The sequence below is a fragment of the Canis lupus genome, chromosome 9 (assembly GCF_003254725.2).
Source record: "Canis lupus dingo isolate Sandy chromosome 9, ASM325472v2, whole genome shotgun sequence".
Lineage (NCBI taxonomy): Eukaryota > Metazoa > Chordata > Mammalia > Carnivora > Canidae > Canis > Canis lupus.
In genome coordinates, this window is record NC_064251.1 from 14523906 (window position 1) to 14547861 (window position 23956).

Genomic DNA, 23956 nt, shown 5'->3' on the forward strand with positions numbered 1-23956 from the left:
TCTGGATTCTCATCAGCCTTACATTTGGATAGTGGGGTTATGGGTGTTCTCTGCAATAAATATGTATTGTTTTTATAATTGGGAAAACAGCTAACAGATCTGGAGGAAAGGTCTTCCATTGTGTCTTCTGGACCCAGTAGTCCTCTGTGAAACCCTAGTGGCACCAGATTGTGTGTGACCAAACCTTTAGAGCAGAGGCACTAAGCTCTCTTTGGAACAAAAAAAGCTGGGCTGGCCTTGGCCTCCTGGCCATTTGTTACAGCAAAGATTAGGCTAAAAAATTAAGTAAATTTGTACTTTACTCTGGAGGTTAGCTTATAATAAACTATATCCCAAAAGCTACTCAGACAAGCCTGGTAGCCTCCTTTAGCTTCTGCCTGTCAGACCTTCCAGACCTTTTTTTTGGCAGTCATTTTGAGAAAGGTACCCTATCTACATGTACATGTGCAATTGAAATGGTGAAATGAATATTCTCACGTTCCTTCCTGCAGGCAAATGGCAGTGTTAGGAAACGCATGCATATTTATTCTTTAAGCTCTTAAATTTTTATGACGTTCATTGGAAGTGAGTTCTTTCTAGTAGTCCAGTGAATCCAGATTTTGTTCATAAAGCTGCTTTGATGCATTGTCAATGTCCTGCTGCTCTTGGATTTTTCTTTGTTCCCAGTGAATCTGTGGAGAGAAGCCTGCAGAAGGAACTGTTGAAAAGAAAAAACAACCTGCTTGTCAGTTATTTCAGAAATGTGTTTCCACATCATATGCCTTCGGCTTGGACGTAAATTCTGAAATAGCCCTTTGTTCCTTGCTATTTTTGTGCCAAACCTGTTTGCTGTGAATATCTAAGGTTGTAAAGAAAGGCTAATAGAGGGGGGAAAGTGACCAATTCTCTTATGTTGCCTCCAGATCTAAGCAAGACATGCACTGCCTGGTGTGGGCACAACTTGGCACTGCCTAAATACCTGGGGGAGGAGGGCATCGTCCTTGGATGGGTGTTTACTCGGAAGTCTGTGTAGATAATCTGATGTGACTCAAAGACCGTAACCTCAGAAAAGCTGGACCAGATCCCCATGGGGGGTGGGCGCAGATGTTCAGGCAGAGAGAAAAGTGATTCCAAAAAACATGTAATACCTGTAGCATGACCAAATGCCCAGTGATCACAGACTTCTGCTCTTGTACCCAAGACCTGGTGGTAGAAGTGTCTTGGGTGAGAGGTGCCCAGCCGGCTCTGTTGGGGAAGTGTGAAACTCCTGATCTTGGGGTTGTGAGTTTGAGCTGCACGTTGAGTATAGAGATTACTTAAAAATAAAATCTTAAAAAAAAGTATTGATTAATAACAAAAGATATTACAGCACTAGAAAGGACAGAGGCGTTGTACAGCCATTGAAACCAGTGAGGTAGAGCCATGTCTTCTGAAATGGAATGACCAACATGTATTATTTTTTAAACCAGAGTTTAATTTTTTTTAAATGAGACCCACCAACGTTCCTAAGGGAGACCTGCAAAAACACCCACACTTGAAGGACTCCTAGAACATAAAATATCTCCCCTTATACGTGAGAACATTAAATATAAAAACACAAGCAAACTCCCAGACCCCCAAAGAGAGAAACGGCGCCTGCTCTGACAAGACTAGTGGACAGGTGGGCGCTGGGCAGTCCACCAGTCCCTGCACAAGCTCAGTGAGCGGTTCAGACCCACAGAGCTCCAGGCTCCAGAAAAATCACACACGGGTACATGCCATAGACCTTTGGGGTACTCACAAGTCATCACATCTCCAGGTGTCAAATGCATGAGCACTAGGCCACCTGGGTACAGTCCCCCTGGCCTAGACCCAGCCGCCCACCACAGATTGCCCTAGCGTGAGCTCATGCAGCAAGCCTGGAGATACTGCAGGAGTCTGATGTGTGTTATGGCTGCAGGCAGCCCGGAGGTCAGGGCAGATGCATTTGTACAAACCGCAGAGGGAAGAGAAAGGGTAAACAGTTTGCTCATTTCTGCATTTCTGGGTTTTTTGGTCTTTGCTTTCCAGGCTAATTGTTTCAGTAAGGCTGTAGTCTAATTAGAGATCTCAGCATAAGGAAATGTCTGTCACACCAGGTGCTGGTCACACCACCTTCTGCCCTCAGGACAGAGCAGGAATCAGGGAGAAAGAGGCTCTGAGTCAGGCTGCACTGATCAACGAGGGGCCTCAGGCAGGACATGAATGGTTCCAAGTCCATTTCCTCACCCCTAAAATAGAAGTAAAGGTTCCGTCTTTCTGGGCTATTGTAAGGCATAAATGAGGGAGCCTGAGAAGTTGTCTTATCAGGGCCTGGCGCAGGGTCAGTTGGTGGCACCTGTGACGACAGTTGTGGTCTGCAAGCATTACCTGCACTGCTGGTACCTTGCCACCTATTTTTCCCTCCTGCTTCACCCCACGTGGCCCTCTCTGGGCAAGGGTCCATCGTCTGATGATTAGCCTTGGAAATCAGAGACTAACTCACGTTTGCTCTCCTCCTGCCTCGCATACTGGCTGTGCTAGATGTTTAAGACCGATTGTACCCAGCGGTGGTGAGGTCTAGGGTATGTCATTGGGCTGAGATTGGGGAGAACAGCCGGAGGGGTTTTCACAGAATTCCTGAGAACAGGCTCTCTCTAATCTGAGGCTGTGGTTCTCAGCCTCACCTGTTCATTACATCAGTGAGAGAGCTGCTGGAAATTTGGATACCCACTTAAATTAGTACCTCTGGGTGTAGGGCCCAGGCACCAGTGTTTTTAAACAGCTCCCTGCCCCACGCCCAAGAGGGCTGTGTGTTCACAGCTGACTGAGGGAGTCCTGGGCCTAGAGGCTTTGGGGCTGCCTTGGGAGGACCAGCCTGATGGTTATATGTTTTAGGGAGCCTCTGCTGGAAGAAGACAGGCAGACATTTGATCAGAGGTGTCATTAATCAGAAGTGGGTACCAAGCTCATTTGGGAGGCAGGGCAATCTGGTTGAGCTAATTGTATGAAATATTAGCTCATTCACAGGAAGACTGGTAGAAAAAGAAAAGAGACAAATAGGAGTTTTTATCTGTGATGGTGGCTTTTGTTGCTCCCTTTTTCTATTCACTGACATAACATGAGGCTTGTAATTTGTAGGGGAGAAATAAAACTCCCGTGGCCGCCCATCTCTATAGGGAAGGACCTTCAGTGACTTTGTAAAAATAAGCACCTGTCTTATTCTCCAGTTGCTTTCCAGCTAATTTTGGTTCTCTTTCTTTTGCCAGTTGCCAGAGGCTCCGCCCTCTGAGGAGGAAGAACAGGAAGCCTGGGTGAACGCCTTCCTTGGAAGAATGTTTTGGGACTTCTTAGGAGAGAAATATTGGTCTGACCTGGTATCTAAGAAAATCCAAATGAAACTCAGCAAAATAAAGGTACCGTTTTCCACCCAAGAGGCTTCCAATTCTTCATCTTTCTTAATTTTGAAGTTTTGTATCATTATATCCTAAGGGGACAAAAACTTGGCTTAAAGCATATAACATATGAGAACCACAGTATATCTTGAGCTGTGACCTTGACTGTAGGACTCACCCGACCTGGGGACCCTAGTGAATGTGCCTGTTTACTTTTTCCTTTGTGTGCCCCTCATTATTACCCACTCTAGGTGATAATCCAGAATTTGGTTTGGGAAAATGGGAGCTTTTGTAGCTGGTGTGTCATGTAGACCTCTGTTGTCTTTAAATCAGTAAGGAACTTAAATCATACTTCAGGAGCCCACCCGGCCTCAGAGTCTGGGGGCTGTTCTATCTCTGCTGCAGAAAGTGCCAGACTACAGACCTCTTTCCCAAGTCATGCTCTCTCTCCAAGCTGGGAAAGTTAGCATGGCACTCCAAATGTGTCTGGGTCTGACCTTTACTTGTGGCCAGATGGTATTTTATTTTGGGCTCTCTCTTTGCTGAAAACACCAGTCCTGGTGCTGATCAAGGTCCACTTGGAAATAAGTTTAAACTGTATAAATATTCCTCATGATTGCCACTAAGTGACTCATTTAGTACCACCTCTGCCAACCCAGAGACCTTACTAAGGTTACATAGAAGTAAGTTTCTGACCCAAGGAAGACCCAACCAAGGAGGAGTCCCTTTGGTCCCCAAATTTTCACTGAGAAGTGGCACAGTCAGCAGCTGTAGATCATTATGGGTCAGAGATACCTTTGAGATGCAGAAACAGATGAATCCTTTCCCTAGAAAAATGCACAGTGATGCAGAATTTTGCCCATGACTTCAGAGAGTTCAAGGACTCCAGGTTAGGAACTGTGGGCTAAGGTAAAATTTCATTAGAAAATGCAGGCATGAAGAAACTTCAGTGTGACTTGTGTAATTCCTTTGGGTGGCAAACCAAGGATCTTAAGGGCTCAGTCAAGTTCTGGCAAGCTGGAGGCCCATGTCCTCTCTTCCCTAAGAGGACATGAAGAAAAGAGACCACCATCTGAGCTGGAAGAGTGGATTTCGTGCAGAATTCAGGGCAAGGATTTGGGAGGGCTCAGTTGACCTGGGTCAGCCTGTTGTTTCTCAGGTAGATTGAGGGTTGAAACCACTCTGCTAGCCAGGTCCAACTGGGAGTAGGAAGCAGCAGTGACCCTTCCATGTTCGCACACAAGCAGCCAAGCTGGAGCTCACTCCACCTCTTCCCCCTTTTTAGAAAATTATGGAGAGCTTGATGAGTTCTGGGTAAAGACACGCAAGTGGGGCTGGCCCTCTTCTTTTCCCAAAGACTGCTGGGGGCCCTTCCCTGAACATGAGGGCTGGGAGTCCTGGCAGTGGGAGGCAGAAAGCAGGGCGTGCCTCAACTCCGGACAGGACGTTGCTGTCCCAATTACACACATTCCAAAACAAACTGAGGCAGGGTCTTGTCCCACGCTTCTCTTGAGTGCTGGAAGTCCATGGATCCTCTACCGTCTTGGAGAATGATAGGCTCTCTCATTCCAGAGGAAGCTGAGGGAAAGTCTTTTATTTTCATCTTCTCCCTTTGCTGGTCATGTGGGCTTTTTCAGTTTGCAGACTTAAAACTGAGGTCAGAAGTGCTAGAAGGTTAGGATGGAAAAAATGGCCTGGCTCCAGTAGTACCAGCAGGTCAATACCTGAGTGTCCTGCAAGACTAGAGGAGACCCTGGATATAATGGAATAAACAGAAAGGCAGCAGGATATTCCTACCAATTCTGAACCTGTTGCCACCCCTACCAAAAAGACTCTGATCATCATATTCTGGAAAGCCACATATTCTGGAAAGAACTAAATCTAGTAGTGAGTGTTGGTTAATGGCCAATACAAGAGCCAGAATAGCCGGAGGAGCCTGAGCTTTGACAAAGATCTCCCATCTCCTGGTTTCCCTTCAAGGCCTGACATATGGAGAACTCTTTGCTGGCTTTGCCCTGCGGTCTCAGATTGTCACCCTCACATGTGATAATGACTCATGTTGTGAAAGAGCAGCCCTGTGTGTGTATCTGGTGCCCAGTGATGGTTTAAAACAATCTGGGTTTCTGCCCCAACAGCAAGTACATTCTTGGCTTCAGCCGGCCCCTCCCAACACTGCCCCGGGGCCCTCAGTCATGGGCCTCTTATGCCTGTGTCAGCAAATGTTGTTATTGCAGACAGCTTCCAGCAGTTCCTCCCACCAACCTGAGAATGTTCCATTCACCTGAATGTCCAGTTGGGTTCACTTAAGAGGGTAAAGAACATGCAGTGGGTTCTTGTCTCTCTGTGATGCCTTTGGGTGGGAAGAAGAGAGTTTCTGGTAGAAAAGAGCAGAAGGAGTGACGTTTCCTTGCCTTCCCCTGCAGAGTAGGAAGGAGGCTGACTAGGCTGGGGCCTGTTCTAAGAGTTTTTATTCAAAGCAGTTGTGATTTGGAGGGGAAGGGTGAGAGATGTTCTAGAATCTTGGAGTTAGGCACTCAGGTGAATAAGTAGGAATCTGGGCCCTGCAGAGCCCCTCCTCATTCTGCCTACTGATGATTAGGCCTGGCCCAACCCTGCTGAGTCTTTCCCAGTCCCTGGTCCCTCAGCCCTTTGTCTCAGGTCCCTCCTCTACCCTTGTAGGAACCACAGAGTACAGAGTGGGAGGGCTGGGAGGTTGGACAGGGGACTGGGAATGCCATCTCTGCATCCACTCCCCTTGATCAGTGTTGGACTCCTGTTCCCATAGAAACCCAGCATGCTCCTGACTCACTGGGTATTAGAGTGATGATAATAGACAGTCTGGGGCAAAGGTGCAAGAATCTGGCTACGTTCTTGGCCAAGTAGGCTGATTGGAAGGTCAGCCACCACATAACAGTGATGCCTTGGAAAAAAGGTTTTCCATATCCAGCAACCACCAATTCAAAATGCACATTTGAGTACTGCCTTTGGTCACATTTTGTTCATCACAGATGTCATAATTCTTTAACTATCCCACCCCTGCAGAAAAACAGAGAAGGAGAAACTTCTCTGGTGAATTGTCAAAGTGTACAACTTAGCTGAAGAGGTCCAGCCAAAATAGGCATTAAATCCATGCCTGGCTAAATGTTACCACATTTTATGGGAAATGTTCAGTGTATGTGTATTTTAAAAAGCCAGTTTGATGCTGGTAGAAAAACTGGGGGCTCATTATAGGCTCCAGTGTCATGGGAATCTCATATATAAAGATGGCGCTACGAGTTAGTGGGGAAAGTATTGGTTGTTCAATAAGACGCCTGAGAAGGCATTGGGGAAAAAAGTTTAAAGTGGATCCCTGATTTATATCTTATACTAAAATGAAGACTAGACTACAAATTAAAATAATAATATATACACATACCTAAATTCAGGTGAAAGAAATAGATGAATTAATTCCTCAGTCTCAAGGCAAAGTAGGAATTTCTAAGCATGATATTAGTACTCCTGTTATTTCCTTTAGAGCAGGTTCCTACTGACACTGTATTAGTTGGGGTCCCAGCAGAAAACAAATGGCACACTCAAGTGGCATCACCTGAGAGGAGAGTTTGTTAAGGAAAAGATTTATAAATGTGTGGGGCAATGTAAGGAAACCAAGAACAGGGCAGGACCCAGGGCTGGCAGCAGTGGGGAGCTCTTAGCACTCTCTGTAGGGGGAAAGCAGGGAGCAGTTACCAGACCATGGCTGTGTGGAGAGGTTGCCTGTCTGACAGGAGCTGTGGCCTTCAACAGAGGGAGGGGACAAATACCTGACAGCACTCTTTTCCAAATACCTCCCCTCTTCCCTGCGCATTGGTGGATCCCATCGGCCAGCCCAACCAGAAGCCAGAGGGCAGGAGAGCCCATCGGTGTGCTTTGCACAGACCAGCCTCTCAGAACTTGAATCCAGGGGGTGCAAACAGAAAATGTCCAGCACTGTATCAAGGGATGTGAATTTTCTTTTTTTCCAAGCATTTTAATAAATATTGTGAATTTGCCTATCATAAATGTTACAGCAATTTCTTAACTCCCCACTAGTAGTCTAAGAGGGATCCACTTTCCCACACTCTAGCCAGGCATTGTTAACCTGACCAGCATGGCTGGCTCCCCCTTCCTCAGTCAGGTCTTTGGCCAATCGGCACTCTTCACAGAAGCCTTCTCCAACTTCCAAAATAGCCACCCCCGACCCACATCCTGGCTCCCTCTGTCCCACCACTAGCCTTACTGTCTCTGTAACACTAACCACTCTCTCAAACTATTTATTTATCTACTTATTTATCTGTTACCACCTCTCCAACATAAACCCCAGGATAGCAAGGAGCTTGCCTGACTTGTCCACAGCTCTCTCTGTAGGATGATGCCTCATATGCAGTATGTACTCAGTAAATTTCAGGGAAATGAATGTGTCCCCAAAACCTTGACCTTCTCTCCTTCTGAGCAGATGCTGAATTCTAACACTGACCAGGTTACTAATGTCTCATTCATTGTTTACTTTTCTCCTCCAGCTCCCCTACTTTATGAATGAACTAACTCTGACGGAACTTGACATGGGGGTGGCTATGCCAAAAATCCTTCAGGCCTTCAAGCCTTACGTTGATCACCAAGGTAACTCTTAATAATCTCTCGCAGAGAACTGACCATTTATATGAGTGTCGAAATGTCTCCATCTCTGCAGATCGAATACGAAAGCTTTGTGTTGGGAGGGAGTTCAGGGACATTTTAAGCATCTGTCTTACTTTGATTGTTTTCTGTTGTTAAGTCACTGCTTTCAGCTGATGAGGAACAGATTAGGAATAGATCTCCCTGCTAATCCTTCTAGTCTCTCGGATCACTACCATTCTTGCCCCAGCCCAGACATGGCTTTATACCTGTTGGCTTTTATGTGATTTAGAAAATAGCCAGCAGCCCTCAGCTCTCACCAAGAGCTGCCACTGTTCCTTGTGCGCACTCACACCTTTGCCTTGACCCAACCCCTAGGTTGCAAGTTCTCTGACCTTCATGCTTTACATCTTGCTGTTCCTTTCCACACCTAGTAGGTGCTCAGTAAGTGTTTTAAAAATGAAAACAGGTGTTGTCAGCAATATTTTGGGAATATGGTTGTCTGCTGGGGGAAGGTGCTCAGATTTGAGTTTTAAGACCTACTCCTGGGATCCCTGGGTGGCGCAGCGGTTTAGCGCCTGCCTTTGGCCCAGGGCGTGATCCTGGAGACCCGGGATCGAATCCCACGTCGGGCTCCCGGTGCATGGAGCCTGCTTCTCCCTCTGCCTATGTCTCTGCCTCTCTCTCTCTCACTGTGTGGCTATCATAAATAAATAAAATAAAATAAAAAATTAAAAAAAAAATAAGACCTACTCCTGACACGTTATTTACAACTACTCTTGTGGGTTGGGGCAGGAAGAGTTGATTCGGATATATAGCATTTAAATAAAATTATGATGTAAAGATTTATGTGTCTTTTGTGGCACATGGGCTTAAAAGGACCATGATGGAAAATTTAATACACAGGAGTGGGGTGAAAATAGGCATGAGGCCAGTAAGTCAGAATAGTCCGTGAACGGGCAGGCAAAATCTTCCCACCGTGGAAGCAGTTGACTTCTTTTCTGTAGTAGTCCTTTTCATTATATACCTCTTTCCACCTAAACTGGATTGACATCATTCCTCAAAAGGCACAGGACCAAGGTAGGGGAGAAAATAATTACAACTTTCTGAGACTGATATTTGTTTCAAAGTAAATGTTTTGTAAATTTAGAGACTATAGCATCTACTTTTGTTTCTGCATGGCTGTATCAGATGGCTCTTGAATCATGTTGAGTGAAATCACTCTCTGTGTTGTATACATTTGATGTAAATACAGAGATTTTTTTCTAGCCCTACAATTAGCAGCTCTGATGATCTCTTGAGCAGTATTTCAGCCAACAGTGAGCCTGTATTTTTTTTTTTTTTTGAGCCTGTATTTCCTTGTTTTTAGCATCCCGTGGATTTCAGAGATAGACCAGAGTATTATTTGCAAATGCCAAAGTCCACCTAATACCTGTGTGTTGAGAACACCTGGAACCCCTTGACCATGTCTATACTTTATTGAATCCATGTGCTCCTGATTTAGCTGTTTTCTGGTTCACTGAGGGTAAAACTAGAAAAGGTAATTTGCAGACAGTTTAGCTAGAATTCTTTTAACAGCATATGAAATGTTAAAAGATACATTATTTGTGTGGTGAGTACCTAGCCAGGATCTCTACCTCATCCACCTGATGGCTGCCTGCCTTCCTCTGGCTCTGGTGGGCTTTGGACTCGCCTTTGCTGTTTGCCTTTTTTTTTTCTTTTTCTTTTTTTTTTTTAAGATTTTATTTATTTATTCATGAGAAACACAGATAGAGAGGCAGAGATGCAGGCAGAGGGAGAAGCAGGCTCCATGCAGGGGGACTTGATCTCAGGTCTCCAGGATCACGCCCTGGGCTGAAGGCGGCACTAAACCACTGAGCCACCCGGGCTGCCCTGCTGTTTGCCCTTTTAGGAATTGTAACAAGCTGGTAAATGATCAGCTAATGTACACCTCCACAGAGTCAAGCTTAAATAAAGTAAATAATATGTGGACATGCTCTATTTCCTAATGTGTTAGCAGTCTCTTATCTCTGTCCTTTGTTGCATTAGTAGAAATTTCCAGCAAGAAAGAAGCAGGGCCATAACTGGGCTTTGCGGCATCTAAGGAGTGTCTCTATAGCTTTGAACTCTGCGGCCTCCCAGGGCAGCTTTGTCAGGCTTTGAGTGACATTCACCAAATGCTTAAGTCTCTTTCCTCTTCCTCTGGGGCAAGACATTTTTCTACCCAGATCAAAGCTTTGCTGGTTTTTAATCCATTTGATTCTTATTTAACTCCTTTCAGGGCAAGTTTTAGACGTCTGCCTGCTTATGTAACAAGGGAGGAAATGTTACGAAAGAAAGGAATGATGAAAGACATAAAGCCTGTGGTTTTTAAAAGTTCCATCAAATTAGGCTTTTCCAAGTCTGCAAAGGATGCATGTGATAGTCAAAATAGAAATAAACATAAAGGAAATGTGTTGTTTTGGATTCCATTGCTCTAAGGTAAACTTTTCTTTGAAGGAAATGAAAATCAGTGGTGACTGGCTAACACTGACTCTGGAAAGCAGAGCTCACCTTCCAAGGAAATGCAAGCCCTGTAAAGGCGGCCACCAGATCTCTAGGGAGGGAATCCCCACACATACCCTTTTTTTTTCTTTCTTAAATGTTTCCTAACTTGTGCGTGTTTGTTGGAAGCACCTGGCCAGGGGGTGGAGGGGGCTGGCTGTTGGGACCACAGCTGGTTGGATCACTCCATCCTCGGGATGAGGGGATGACCCGTGGCTCTGAGCACAGCTCTGGGGTCAGGCTTTGGGATTCACCACTCTGCAGCCTAGGGCAGGTTCCATAAACCCTGCTAACTGCTCTCTCCAGTGAGGAGACTATATGACTTGGTAGGCTAGGCTGGTCTGAGGGTGGAGTGGGTTAGTGCATGAAAGGCCCCTGGAAGAGGAGCGTGGGAAGTGCCGGCTGTTGTTACTTTTACCATTAGTAGTGGCACCTTCGCTGCTGCTGCTGCTCTTGGAGAGCTTAGAATGTGGGTGGCTCTGGTGCCCAGTTGACCCATTTTACAGGAATAAATGGAAAGAAAAAGGCCATTCTCAGTTGTTGTGGCCTTGCCACTAAGCAACGCCTATAGTTCTGAAATCACATGTTGGCTACCATTGGCCTGTCCAAGTGCCAGGACACACAGCCAGTTTCCTCAGGTTGAATGACCACCTTTCCCAGGGGCGTCTTCACTTCCTACCAGTGGCAGGTAGATGGAAGATAGAGAAGATTTGTCCCTTGGAAACTGGCTGTGCACCTCCCACCTCATCTCTGAGCCCTGCTCACTCCATGTGCACCTTTGACTGAGGGATGTGTATAGGTCTTTTTTCTTCCTTTAGGCTGCACAGTGGGCCCAGACACCTGGGCAGTACCCGCAGGCATGTCACCCAATGTCAGGATGAACCATGGATGTGGGCTGTGACCCCTCAGATTCAGATTAATTCATTTAGTCTCCAGGGTGTGCGGCGCATGTGTTTAACACATGACAGAAGGTATTGGATTCTATGGCAAGAATACCGTGTCCCACAGGAACAGGAACCTTGTCTGTTCTCGGAGATGCCCTTGGTTGTGACTGCTGGTGTCCGCCATCTACAGATCATCTTCTGGACCTTAACCTTTAGTGCCTGGTACCTTTATCCAGTGCTGAAACTGAAGTTACTTTGCCCCTGAGTATTGCAGAAAACTGGACCCAGAGTCCGTCTGTGGCCCGCCCATTCCTTCCACTATGCCCTTGTTAAGAGCAAATATAGCAGCCAACCCAGGGCTGAGCACAGCGACAGGGCCAGACCGTGGGGCTCAGTGCTGACAGGAATGGACCCACACACTCTAACCAGATCATGTTGCAGGAAGAAAAATTACTTTTTCCAGAAAAGAGAGAAAAATACCATTTTGTGGAACTCTGTTGGGGTGGAAGAGAGGACACTCTGATTTGTGACTAGATCAATCTTGAGAGGCAGAGCTGTTTCCGAGAACAGTTGCAGGTAGAGAGCATCTGTCCTAAAAGATACATCCTAATACAAGGAATGCTAATTTTCTGTGGTATTTGAGTGAGCAATATGGCACCAGGAACAAAATAATCACCGGTGTGCTTTTCTAAGAACCCATTAACCAACATCTGTTCATGATATGTTATTAAATGTGCCATTTTAAGAAGTTTGTTCTTTGGATGACAAATGGTGCCTCTCAAAGTGAAAATCAACCAGTAATAGTCACAATTAGAGGGAAATGGAGGAGCAGATAACATAAGGGCCAAGCTCAGGTGAGCAAGGCTTTGGGTTCTCTTACCCCTTTTAAGCAGCAGGTATCCTGTTAAGCCTACTCCAGTGAGACTGATGCCTTTTAGCTATTTTAATAATAATAAAACAATGAGCTGCCGAGTGAAATGACTAGATATCCATGGCCACAGCTAGACTGTTCTGAGGCATGGTGTCTGTCAAATAGAATACCAAGAGAAGGCTGAAGGGCCTCTTTTCATGCTGTCCGTGGTGACACATGCTAAGACATGCTTATCTCCCATGTACCAGGTGCCCCTGGCCATCTTTATTCATCTTCGAGCCTAAGGTGCCTGAAGGCGGGGATGTATCTCAGTGTCTTTAGCCGTAATGTCTTGCACTGAGAATTCGAGAAACATTTTCAGTGGAACAGGCTGTAACTTTTGCTGCAGTGTCCCTCCAAGTGGTGATGGTGGTAACTGATCCTGCCCTTGGCGGAAGAGCAGAAAAGCAGCCATCTGAGCTCCTCACAGGTTCTGGCATGAAAGCTGACTGAAGTTGTCATCGTCACTTTGTTCCCCATCTTGCCAGATGAAGTGCCGTCTTGTAGGGACTTGTTGGTAATCAGCTGCCACTCTTCATCACTGGACATCCTCTTTGCACAAGGACCCTTTCTTGTGTGGGGGAGGATCTGTTATGGACTGAACGCTTGTGTTCCCCTGTTCCCCCCAGTTCAGATGTTAGAGGCCTAACTTACAATGTAATGATATTTGGAGGTGGGGCTTTGGGGCAGTGATTAGGTTTGGAGGAGTTCATGAGGGATGGGTCCTCATGATGGGACTGTGCCCTCATGAGCAGAGACCAGTGGGCTAGCTTGCTCTCTCTGTCTGCCGTGTGAGGACACAGGGAGAAGGTGGCCTTCTGCAAGCCAGAAGAACACTGACTGGGACTGATTTGGCCGGTGCCTTGATCTCAGACTTCCAGCCTCCAGAGCTTCAAGAAACCAATGCCTGCTGATTAAGCCGCCCAATCTGTGGTGTTCTGTGATAGCAGCCCAAGCAGACTAACAAAGACCCTTTGTTTTCATGGCCTTTCTGGAGACCTCTGAATGCACTGACAGCCTTACTCCTATTAAAGGCTTAAAAATTTGTTCTGCTCAACTTCTGGTTTTTGTCCCTGAGCTCTAGCAAGAGCAGATCGTGACAGAAAGCAGCATTTTAAGTGGAATGCCTCACAGGAGTCTTAACATTTGTCAGAAGCACAAAAGAGAGAGTTCTGCAACCACGTTCATCCAGGCGAGTGGCCTTCAGTTTGGTTAAGACACCGCTGGTGGAACAGGGTGTGTCTCCATCCTTACGTTGCTGACACATTTGTCCACAAGGAGAAGACAGCCTCCCAGGTGCCATTAATTTCCTTGTCCAGTCCTCTCAGGCAGGAGCCTCCCAACTGACCCGTGACGTGACTGGTCGTTCTCGGCTCCAGGTTGTGTGTGCTCCAGGGTTCTCGGGGGGCTCTTTGGCTCGCCAAATCATTGTCACAGAAGCAAGTTGTTCTTTGCACCTAATGCTAAAATAGTCTCCTTACCCTCATCTAAATGCAAGCAAGTGTGTCAAGTAATTTGTTGGAATGGTTGCAGTTTATATCTGTTTTTTAAAGTTTTCAAGACCTTCTTGACTCCTTCATATTCTCCCCGCCAGCCAGGGCTGGACATAGCCCTGGGGGTGGGCCTGTTGGGGCCTGTATAATGACATTAAAAAACCGACCCCATTCCTCATGCAGAGGCTGGATCAGATGTCCATGCTTCATACCCTCCCCAGCCCAGACAGGGCTCTCTGCCTGCCCTGTGTCCCCTTGGCCCAGTGGCCTTCTCTCGTTCAGTCCCCATCTGCCTTGGCAGCAGCAGAAAACTAGGCTGGAGCAGAGAGTCCTGGAAGTAAGGACATGGGGCTGGTGACAGCAGAGGGACGAGCCCTGGCCAGGATGGACATAGCCCTCCCCTGAAGAGGCAGTGCAGTCCCTCCCTTGTGCACATGAGGAGATCTAGAAACTTGCAAGGGAACTCCAGCCCTGGTCCATGTGCTAGGGCTCCACATGCATCTTCCCTCTGCCTGCCTCACTTCAACTCCTGGCGGAGGGAGCGCTGAACCACATGTCACTGGGCAGGATGTTCCAGTTACCAGGGTGTAAGTCAGCAGTGCACTAAGCTGTATCCACACCTCCTCATAAAAAAACAGACAGACAAAACCTTGGACTTTATAAGAAGGAAAATTCTGCATTGCCTTTATTATGACAATCTTCAAAGGCACTACATACACTATTAATATTTATTAGAAACCTGACCAGGATTCTCAGAAGTTATTTCTGAATACATAACAACAGCCAGGTAGTTGGGGTCTATCGATTCTCAAGTTTAAAAAAGGTCGACATATTATACAGCAATAAATACCTTCTTTATTGATGTTCTATCTATACTGAATTTAAAGCCTATTCATATCTGGCTTTTTGCCCTATTCCCTTTCCACTGGAAGTGATTAATGACTAAATGTCTTCATTAAAGCAGATGTACCGGGATCCCTGGGTGGCGCAGCGGTTTGGCGGCTGCCTTTGGCCCAGGGCGCGATCCTGGAGACCCAGGATCGAATCCCACGTCAGGCTCCCGGTGCATGGAGCCTGCTTCTCCCTCCTCCTGTGTCTCTGCCTCTTTCTCTCTCTCTATGTCTATCATGAATAAATAAATAAATCTTTAAAAAAAAAATTAAAAAAAAAATAAATAAAGCAGATGTACCCTTTGTTTCCAGTAACTACCTATGAAGAGCAAGCTAATTGATGATTTTTAACTGCTTAATGTAAGCAAGAAATAAAGCAGTTTTGTGAGTTGCTACAAACAAAGTCACAATTGACCTACATGTCACCTAATGTCATTCATGGAAAACAATTACCTTTAATTATGATAAAAAGAATTTGTTGAAAACAAAATGGGAATTATTCTGCCTGTAGTGAGGAATTACACCATTAGTGCTTCTTGAGGTTAAGCAAAGCTTTTATCTAAAATGGTAGCCAAATAGGGGATAGATTATTTACTGTAATTGCTTGAAATGCTGCTCTGTGTCAGCGATGGTTTTAGATGAGTTTCCTGCTTCCTTTTAGATGTTGTCATGCATCTTATGAGGATCTATAAAGTGGATTAACATTTAAACACCCACTTGAACAATCACATTTTGACTGAAAGTCCATGAAGTGTCACAGAACCTTGAGTCTAAAAATCACAACGTAGCATGTTCTACCCCAAATCCTAGAGTCCTTGTGTGGAAGGTCAGGAGATAATCTCTGATTGCATTTTGGACTTCTGGTCAGTGACTGCTTCTGTTGGTGGGCCATCCCACTGAAATTCCACAAAGTTGAAACCCTCTTAGATACGATCTCACTGATACTGGTGTCTTTTCTAAGGAACAGGGTTTTAAACTAAGGTACAAAGCAGTTATCCCACTTTATCTGGATAATTATGGTGCTTGAACATTAATTCTTTTGTTTCCATTACTAAGCAATTTCCAGAAAGAATAGGGTGCTAAAAATGTTTGTCCCTATCCCAATCATACTGAGCTCAGTCTGAAACATTTCCTGTGCTCCACTCCCCCACCAACATGAGGTTATTTTAAGGCAGTGGTTCTCATGTGTGGCTTTAAAGAATAGCCCAGCATTCAGTGAGGTCTCCGCACCTCTCTTCTTCCTCATAATTGGCTGGGAATCAGCGACTTTGTCCTGGTTTTGCCCTAGGTCAAGCCATCCTCCTGTTGGGAGTGTATTTTCTTATTAAATGTGAGAAGACTGTGTCTCTCATGAATAAATAAATAAAATCATTTTTAAAATTAAATAAATAAATGCGAGAAAAACCCAGAGAACAGGACCATTCCAGGACTGACAGGTTGCACTGAGCTCACCATTTTAATGGATATTCACATGTTGGCAAAGTGACAAACACTTGAACCATTTCCAGGAGCTTTTCTTTACATGACCTCCTGTTGCATGCATTGATAGTACAGGCAATATAAATCTACAGGCTTTCAATGTGATACCTACTTCAGTACCTTAAAATGTAAGTTTTTATATTGTCACTTATAGTGTTTTTGGCAGGGATGGGAACCTTCTGTTTTTTCACTGTTTCTCTCTCCAGGACTGTGGATTGATTTGGAAATGTCCTACAATGGGTCCTTTCTGATGACTCTCGAGACCAAAATGAATTTGACCAAACTAGGTAAAGAGCCTCTTGTTGAAGCCCTGAAGGTTGGAGAAATTGGCAAAGAAGGGTAAGGGGCCATACAAATTTACTAACCCATCCCCGGGGAACCAACCTCTTCCTCTAGCCTTTGGGAAGCAACTTGGATGTGTAATAGCCTCGGATGTTGAGTGAGCTTCCATGCATGTACTTCTGGACCACAGAGGATTTCAGGGAGGGGTTCCCGACTTCCATCTCCCCAAGACTGGGAGTCCCCACCTCTGCTCAGCACCTTTTGGCCTCATTGCTGCCAGGGGGGCACACAGAGCAATTATTCAGAAAGCATCATTGACTCAGACCAGTAGGACAGGCTCATCTGCACAAGAAAATGCTCTGTGAAAAGAATCCTCATTCAGAAACTTCCTCTGTCAACTTGCAGCCACAAACAGCATTGTGTGGGAAGGCTAAGGTCCCTGGAGGGGGCGGGGGGAGGGGGGGGTCGGTCCATCTGCTTTAATCATAAAGTCTAAATTATTTCAATTGATCTTGTAGCCAACAGGGTGCTTCTAAAGTGTTTTGAGATGTATTTTCCTTAAATAATAAAATATTGATTTACTTAGTAAATTCCTCTCTTTGTAGAAGATATTGCATCTGCTGCCCACAGTTTGTTTGATTTAGTAAATATTTCAAATTCGTGAGATAGGTAATAAAGGTTTATTTTTTCCCCCTTAGAGGCCTAGAATGGATAAATTGGAACTTTAGTTTTCCATATGCCTTAAAATACTCCTTTATATTATTGTTTTGACCAAACTAAAAATACTGATTAGAGTCTACTTCTCACATTTTTATCCGTTGGCATGGAATTAACAGTACAATGACAGAAAAACCCCACAAGGAGCCACCTTCGCAGGGTCTATATATAAGACACACAGACTCTTAGATTTTTGCTTGGTTATGATGCTGACCTAGTGCTTGTATTCATACATATGGTCATAGCAGATTGGCAGAGGGGGGGATGGTTAGACATTTGAGAATGTGCTTTTACTTAGATTATTCTGATTTCTCCCAGTTACTTAATGAAATGTTATTTTAACAATTGGAGAATTTCCCTACCTGTATGCAATCTAACCTGTATCTGTGCTGTTTTCCTTTCACTTTTCTGCTATTTGTTAAAATGTGTTTGGATTCGGCAATCTGTGGATTGTATTTTCTGGTGAGTGGTGTTTATCAACTCTCCATGTAGCATTTCATACCCTGTAGGTGCTGAGTCTTGTTTGGTCCCATGTGACGCCACTAGGAAGCTTGTCGTTTCATCATGTCCCTGAACATAAAGGCTCAGTTTGTAGACCTAAGAGGATTGAGGTCAGAGTACATAAGAGGCTTTCCTGGGAGGGAAAGTCTTGCCAACTTCCCTCATCTGAGTTGCTGGTGTTTTGATCTAGTTCTCTAATCAGACTCAATTTCCTGTGTCTGGACGCCCCCACCCCACTGCCATGCACAGCTGTGTATTAGCTGCCCAGCCTGTAAGACAAAGCACCATGGGCAGAAGCAGCCTTGAAAGTGAGTTCTAACTATACAGGAGAGGGCAGAGCAAATGTCAGAAGCCTTGTGGAAGGAGTCCATTCTCAACAGCACAGGGTGACTGGACTCCTTAGAAAGGGGTGTCTTGGGTAGCAGACGGGGCCCCAACACAGCCAGGTCCCTGAGATCTTGGCCATTTAGGTGTGCCACGTTCATGTGACTCTCTTGGCACAATTTCAAGTTCATAAACCTTGGCTGATCAAAGAGGATGGGCATGTTTCTGAGTAAGCAGTGCTTCTCCAGACTACATGAAAAAAAAATCCTCTGCTTTTGGAATATGATGGTATATTTTGTAATATACTTCTGAAGTACCATTTTTGTCCTAGTAGAGCGGGTATAAAATGTTTTGCCTCTTCCTATGGTGTTACGTTATATGTTGATGGGTAATTGGCTGTCATTTAATTTTAAAAGCAAGGGAAAAAACCCATTCCAAGTACTTCATTTGAGAGAAAAAGGCCTAGAAAGATAGATCTTTAACTTTATATATATATATATATATAAAGGACCCCTTTAGGAATTCAGGAGTTCTGGATCCTCCCTGAAAATGTCTATACCTGTACGGTTTTGACTCACAATTTCTGGGAGCACTGAGAGCCTCTGAAAGCCCATCCATAACTAAGAACCTAATCCCAGAAGAGATTCTAGAACCCACTTCATCACTTCCTCAATCATGAGCACACCAGAATCCCCCTAAGTCTAAATACTGAGAGACCGAAATTCCTTATTGGCAAATCTCTCCAAAGTGGAGGCTGTGGCTGGGCCTCTGCTTTGTTTCATGGCTTTCTTTTCAGTCCCCTTCAAGTGTGCAAATGACTGTGGCCTGGGGAGTCTCTAGAAGAAGCTGCTCAACCTGTGAGAAGCCCCACTTATTGTTAGAAAGTTTGTTCATGTCCTCACGTTATTATCCTGAGGATGATAGTGAGAAATGCCAATCTGTGTTGCTTTATTCTAGTGAAGTCCTTTCTCTGAAATATGTCTTTATATCTGTAGATATTTTTCCTTTAGTCTCTATTTCCCAAATAGCCACCCTCTTACATATTGTAGTTTACATCACCTTGGGGCAATAAGGTGCTCAAAGTGGAATTCAGGTAGTAACTTTAGGAAGTGACTTGAAGAGGACCAGAGTGAGTCAGTAAGGGGAATTTTTTACAGGCTGGCTGCTCTCTAAAGGAACTGTGGCTTTGGAGGCACTTGGCCAGTTCATGTTCTTCCACTGCAGCCTGGGTCTGGTGGGACAGTCCCCATAGGGGGGCCATTGTGACCTCTGAATTGGGTCCCTAGGTCACAGTATACTCCCAACCACCACAACCCTGAAGCTCCTGTGTTTTGTGAGCCAAGTGCCTGCAGCCCACACTGTGACTTGGTCTCGCTCTGTGGGTATACGCACATGCATGTCTGTGGCAAATGAATGGTGCCAATTTCACTCCCAAGAAAATACATTCTCCTGTGTGGCCACCTCACTGTGCTGTTTAATCTAATTATGCATCCTTTTTTTTTTTTTTTTTTTTTAGGATTTTATTTATTCATGAGAGAGACAGAGACAGAGACACAGGCAGAGGGAGAAGCAGGCTCCTTGCAGGGAGCCTGACGTGGGACTCGATCCCAGGACTCTGGGATCACGCCCTGGGCTGAAGGCAGTGCTAAACCGCTGAGCCACCAGGGCTGTGCTTAATTCACTTTTTCTTATGTATCTGACTCCAAGCTCATATCCAAATAGATTTTTAGCAGAGGCAGCAAAACTAGAATTAGCCCTTTAAGGTGGCTCTTTGAAAGGATATCATAGCTGGATTCTAAGAAGCATTTTTAAAAATTAGGCTTATTATGTTTAGCACACCTTATTTAAGAATGTGCAGTGTATTTTTCTCTGAAGTTCATACTGACATCATGATATCATAAAATGCATGTTCAGTTATAAAACTGAGTAACAGCCAAACATTTAGTTACCCATTTAATTAGTTAAGTATTGGGTGCCACATAGAGGTACTGTTTGGTCAAAATCAGAATTTCATGTCACCTAATCTACTTTAACTGATAGGGCATTGTCTAAATTATTAACTTCAGCCACAAAAATTTATCCTGTTCTCTATCCTGCAGAGGATTAATTTGGGAACCTGAGAGCTCTCTGCAGTGCTCAGCCTTTGGCATCTTTTGCTTCAAGTCTGGAGGCTGCCAGATGACAAATACCAGTGGGGACAGGAGGGGATGGTGGCTCAGCAGGTTTCACTGCAGTCCCAGATCTCAAGGCAGCTTTTTTAGTGCTGCGTGGATGGGGAACAGGCTACCTGTGCAGTCAGGACACAGACTCCTCATCTGATAGCTCTAGGTCTGAGACCCAGGGAGCCTAGTCATTGTATTTATGGACAAGGAAAATGGATGTCTCAGCTGGTTGTGTTATCTGGGGATTTGACTCCCCAACTTTCCTCATCTCAACACCCAATTTGGGCTTTCTTGGGAATAATATTTTGCTGTGCACATTTTATATAAGAGAAGATCTCTGTAAGGACTGCCTAACCATGGAAAGCTCCAAAATGGCTTTGTGATCAATGAGCACCCATATACATTCCTGGACTAGCCAGGATTCTAACGGAAGGAGAAAGAATCAGTTAGATGCTATCCCCATGCCCTTTTGTATCTGCAGGGGGAGTTTCCCTTTAACTGTACATGAAAGCCTGTTGGCTGAAACAGCTTGCTCTCATGTTTCAGAGCTGGGGTTGAGGAAGATCCGGGTGTCCTGCCAGGGAGGACACTGGTGGGGTCTTCTTACAGTCAAGCTCCTGTTTCAGGGGTGGAGATTTCAGCCCCACCCTTCCAGGGCTGGGGCCTCTGCTGGGCCTTTAAGTCTGCCCTCCTGTATGTACTCTGCCCTGGGTGCCCTTGGTCCCCATTGGCCAAGGGATGGCTGCTCGATGTGAGATCAGAGGAAGACCTCAAAGGCATTGCACCTGTAAGGATAGGACCTAAGCTCCACTGCCCTCCTCTCTCCTGGTAATTTTGTCCTTATCAAAAATACAAGGCCTTGCCTCTGCTTTGTGACTATTTGGTTGCTTAGTGTGTTCAGAGACTACTTTGTCTCTTGTTCGCTTCATCCCAATTAAGTCTCTGAGGCTCAGGGACGGACCCTGCCTCTCTGCTTCTCTGAAGCAAAGCCACCATCCAGGAAGGAAATTGCCTTCTATGGGGCTGAAGCTCAGCCAAGAATCCTCCTCCCCTGTCCCATACCATTAGAGGGGCACTTGCCACTGCTGGTGATCTAGTAATCCCTATGCCTCTGGAAACTGAGTATTCAACCTGGGAAGATGAATGAGAGACTTTGCTTGTTGATGAGGCTTTGTATAACTTTATTTGTTGTTGTTGTTTTTTAAAGATTTATTTCTTATTCATGAGAGACAGAGAGAGGCAGAGACACAGGCAGAGGGAGAAGCAGGCTCCCTGTGGGGAGCCCGATGTGCAACTGTATCCCAGGACCCTGGGATCATGACCTGAGCCAAAGGCAGATGCTCAACTGCTGAACCACCTAGACATGCTTTTATTACTTTATTTTTAAAATGGTTTTTAAATTTGTATTTCTCCAGAAAACTTCCTGGGTTCTCCTGTCAGTTGATTCCCCGAGTCCCTTGAGATTTGTCATGTGTGATTGTTAGCTTTTTCTATGGCCTTTAGGGGCTAGGGCAGGTATGGGGTAACATATGTAGTTTCACTAGAAAGGAGTCTCGAGTCAAAACTAATGTGGAGGTGAATAAGAAAGCATCATAGCTGTTAAACTCAGCCAGAGTCAAGGGACTTGCCTGAACATCCCCGTCATGGGTGAGGGGAGGTCATGTCGCCAACATAAGCTGTCACCTCACCCCTGCAACCATCATTCTTTCCATTCACCCTCCCACTTGGCTCCTGCTGCACTTTGATGAGATCCCTGCATTTTGTGTGGACTGCATCACACTCCCACCACCTGTCCTGACGCATGCACAAAATAGAACTCTTGAGGTCCAAGTCCTCTGCACTGCTCTTAGGGAACTTGGCACTGAAGAGCCTCCTGGGTAGCCTGACCAATCCGAGGACTCTTGGATTGGGCCTCTTCTTTTCTGGGCAGAGTGGGGAGACTGAGGACCTGTTAGCGGTGGAGCATGTGTGTTCTCTTTCTAAGCAGAGCCTGAAGGACAGGCTACGGTGGTGACTCTGCCCTGATCAGTTGCAGGCCCAGGGCGTACTGTCTGGCGGACAGCGATGAGGAGTCCTCCAGTGCTGGCTCCTCTGATGAAGACGACGCTCCAGAGCCCAGCGCAGGAGACAAACCACTTCTCCCGGGGGCTGAAGGGTGAGTGGATCCAGTTTTGAGGGTCTCCAGGGGTTGGGGTACCAAGTTGGGAGTGAGCTTTTTTCCCCCTCTTCCTGGTAATCTTTCTTCCTCCTTCACATCGAGTGAATGGTTTTTGCATTAAGAACCCAGAGTGGCTAGAAACTCCAGGCCCCACAGCCAAAAGATCCAAATAGCTTTTCTTAGCTAAGAAGGTCCCCATCTGGATGGCTTTCTTGGGCGATTGAAAAAAAAAAGTATTTTTTAAAGATTTTATTTAAATTCAAGTTCAGCATATATTGTAGTATTAGTTTGAGTAGAATTTAGTGATGCATCACTTGAATATAAGAAAATTATGCATAGAGAATTGAAAGGCGAGCTTCTCGCAAGGGGCACAGCTTATACAACACCTCCCCCTGGTGCCGGGTGGAGAGCACTGCTCCCCTTCAGTCGGGTCACAATTATGCTGAGCTGCCTGCCAGTTCCTTCTAGCAAGGCTGGAACAGTCTAGTGATTTCTTTGGTGTGTTTTAAAGATGTGGGTCACTTAGCTGATCTTTTAGATCATGACTTCATTTTCAGAGCTCCCTTTGACTGTTATGTGGACTCTGGAATAATCAGAGTGCTTAAATAGCTTCTCTGTAAGGATCTGTTAGTTATTTAAGGTGAGTTGAAGAAAATAAGATTGTAAAGAAACCAGAGATTCAGAAGCACTTGTAAGAAGATATCAGCCTATTCACTTTTGAAATCCTACAGAATATGAAAAGAATCCAGACATTTGAGAAATTGATATCTAAAGTTTGCAGGTTTTTTTTAATATATATTTTATTTATTCATGAGAGACACAGAGAGAGAGGCAAAGACACATGCAGAGGGAGAAGCAGGCTCCATGCAGGGAGCCCCATGTGGGACTCGATCCCAGGTCTCCAGGATCACACCCTGGGCTGAAGGCGGCGCTAAACCACTGGAGCCACCCGTGCTGCCCATGTGTGCGTTTTTTAAAAAACAAATATCTTCCCTTCTTAAAGCAGTCTTATGGTAACTATGACCTGATAGAAAAGCTTGCTTTCTTGACCTGCTAGCATGCCAGCTTGATTAGCATTTTTTTTTTTAGAAAGAAGTTCTAAGCCCTTTGAAAAGTAGTTGCCATTTAAAATTGATATATCACCTAAAAGACAGTCAGTTAAATACTGTATTTTATGTCTCTGTTGATGCAGCATGATTTCCTTTTTGAAGTGTAGAGATGGGGAGATTCCTCTAAGAGGACACAGGATTTACAGTCACTAGCAGAGGGTTATTAAGGAGGAAAGGTCTGATGTCTTCTCTGCACTGTGACAACTTTGTCTCTCCATGGGTCAAGACTTGGGTTCTGATCCCCATACCATCTCTAAAGTAGTAGTTTCTCACTGAGAGGTTATTTTGTGCCCCTGCCGGCACCCCACCCCCACCCCCGGTGGACATTCAGCAATGTCTAGAGACAATTTTTTATTATCATGACTGGGGGAAGCCTGCTGTTAACATCTAGAAGGTTGAGGCTGCTAACCATCCTGCAGTGCCCAAGACAGACCCTACAGCAGAGAAATACTCAGTCCAAAATGTCAGTAATGCTTCGGTTGAAAAACTCTGGTCTAAAGTGA

General features: G+C 45.3%; 1 protein-coding gene across 7 annotated transcripts in view; it reads left to right on the plus strand.

Moving 5' to 3' along the window:
• Positions 1-23956, plus strand: part of TEX2 (testis expressed 2) — a 101775-nt gene that overhangs the window by 72358 nt on the left and 5461 nt on the right. For 5 of the 7 annotated variants that reach the window (XM_025436757.3, XM_025436758.3, XM_025436761.3 and 2 more), the window contains 4 exons: positions 3246-3392; positions 7907-8006; positions 16407-16539; positions 22216-22341. In XM_025436757.3, the coding sequence (XP_025292542.1) occupies positions 3246-3392; positions 7907-8006; positions 16407-16539; positions 22216-22341 (506 nt within the window). Of the gene's footprint in view, positions 1-3245; positions 3393-7906; positions 8007-16406; positions 16540-22173; positions 22196-22215; positions 22342-23956 lie in introns of those variants that run through there. The other 2 variants (XM_025436762.3, XM_049114590.1) reach the window with 2 other exon arrangements.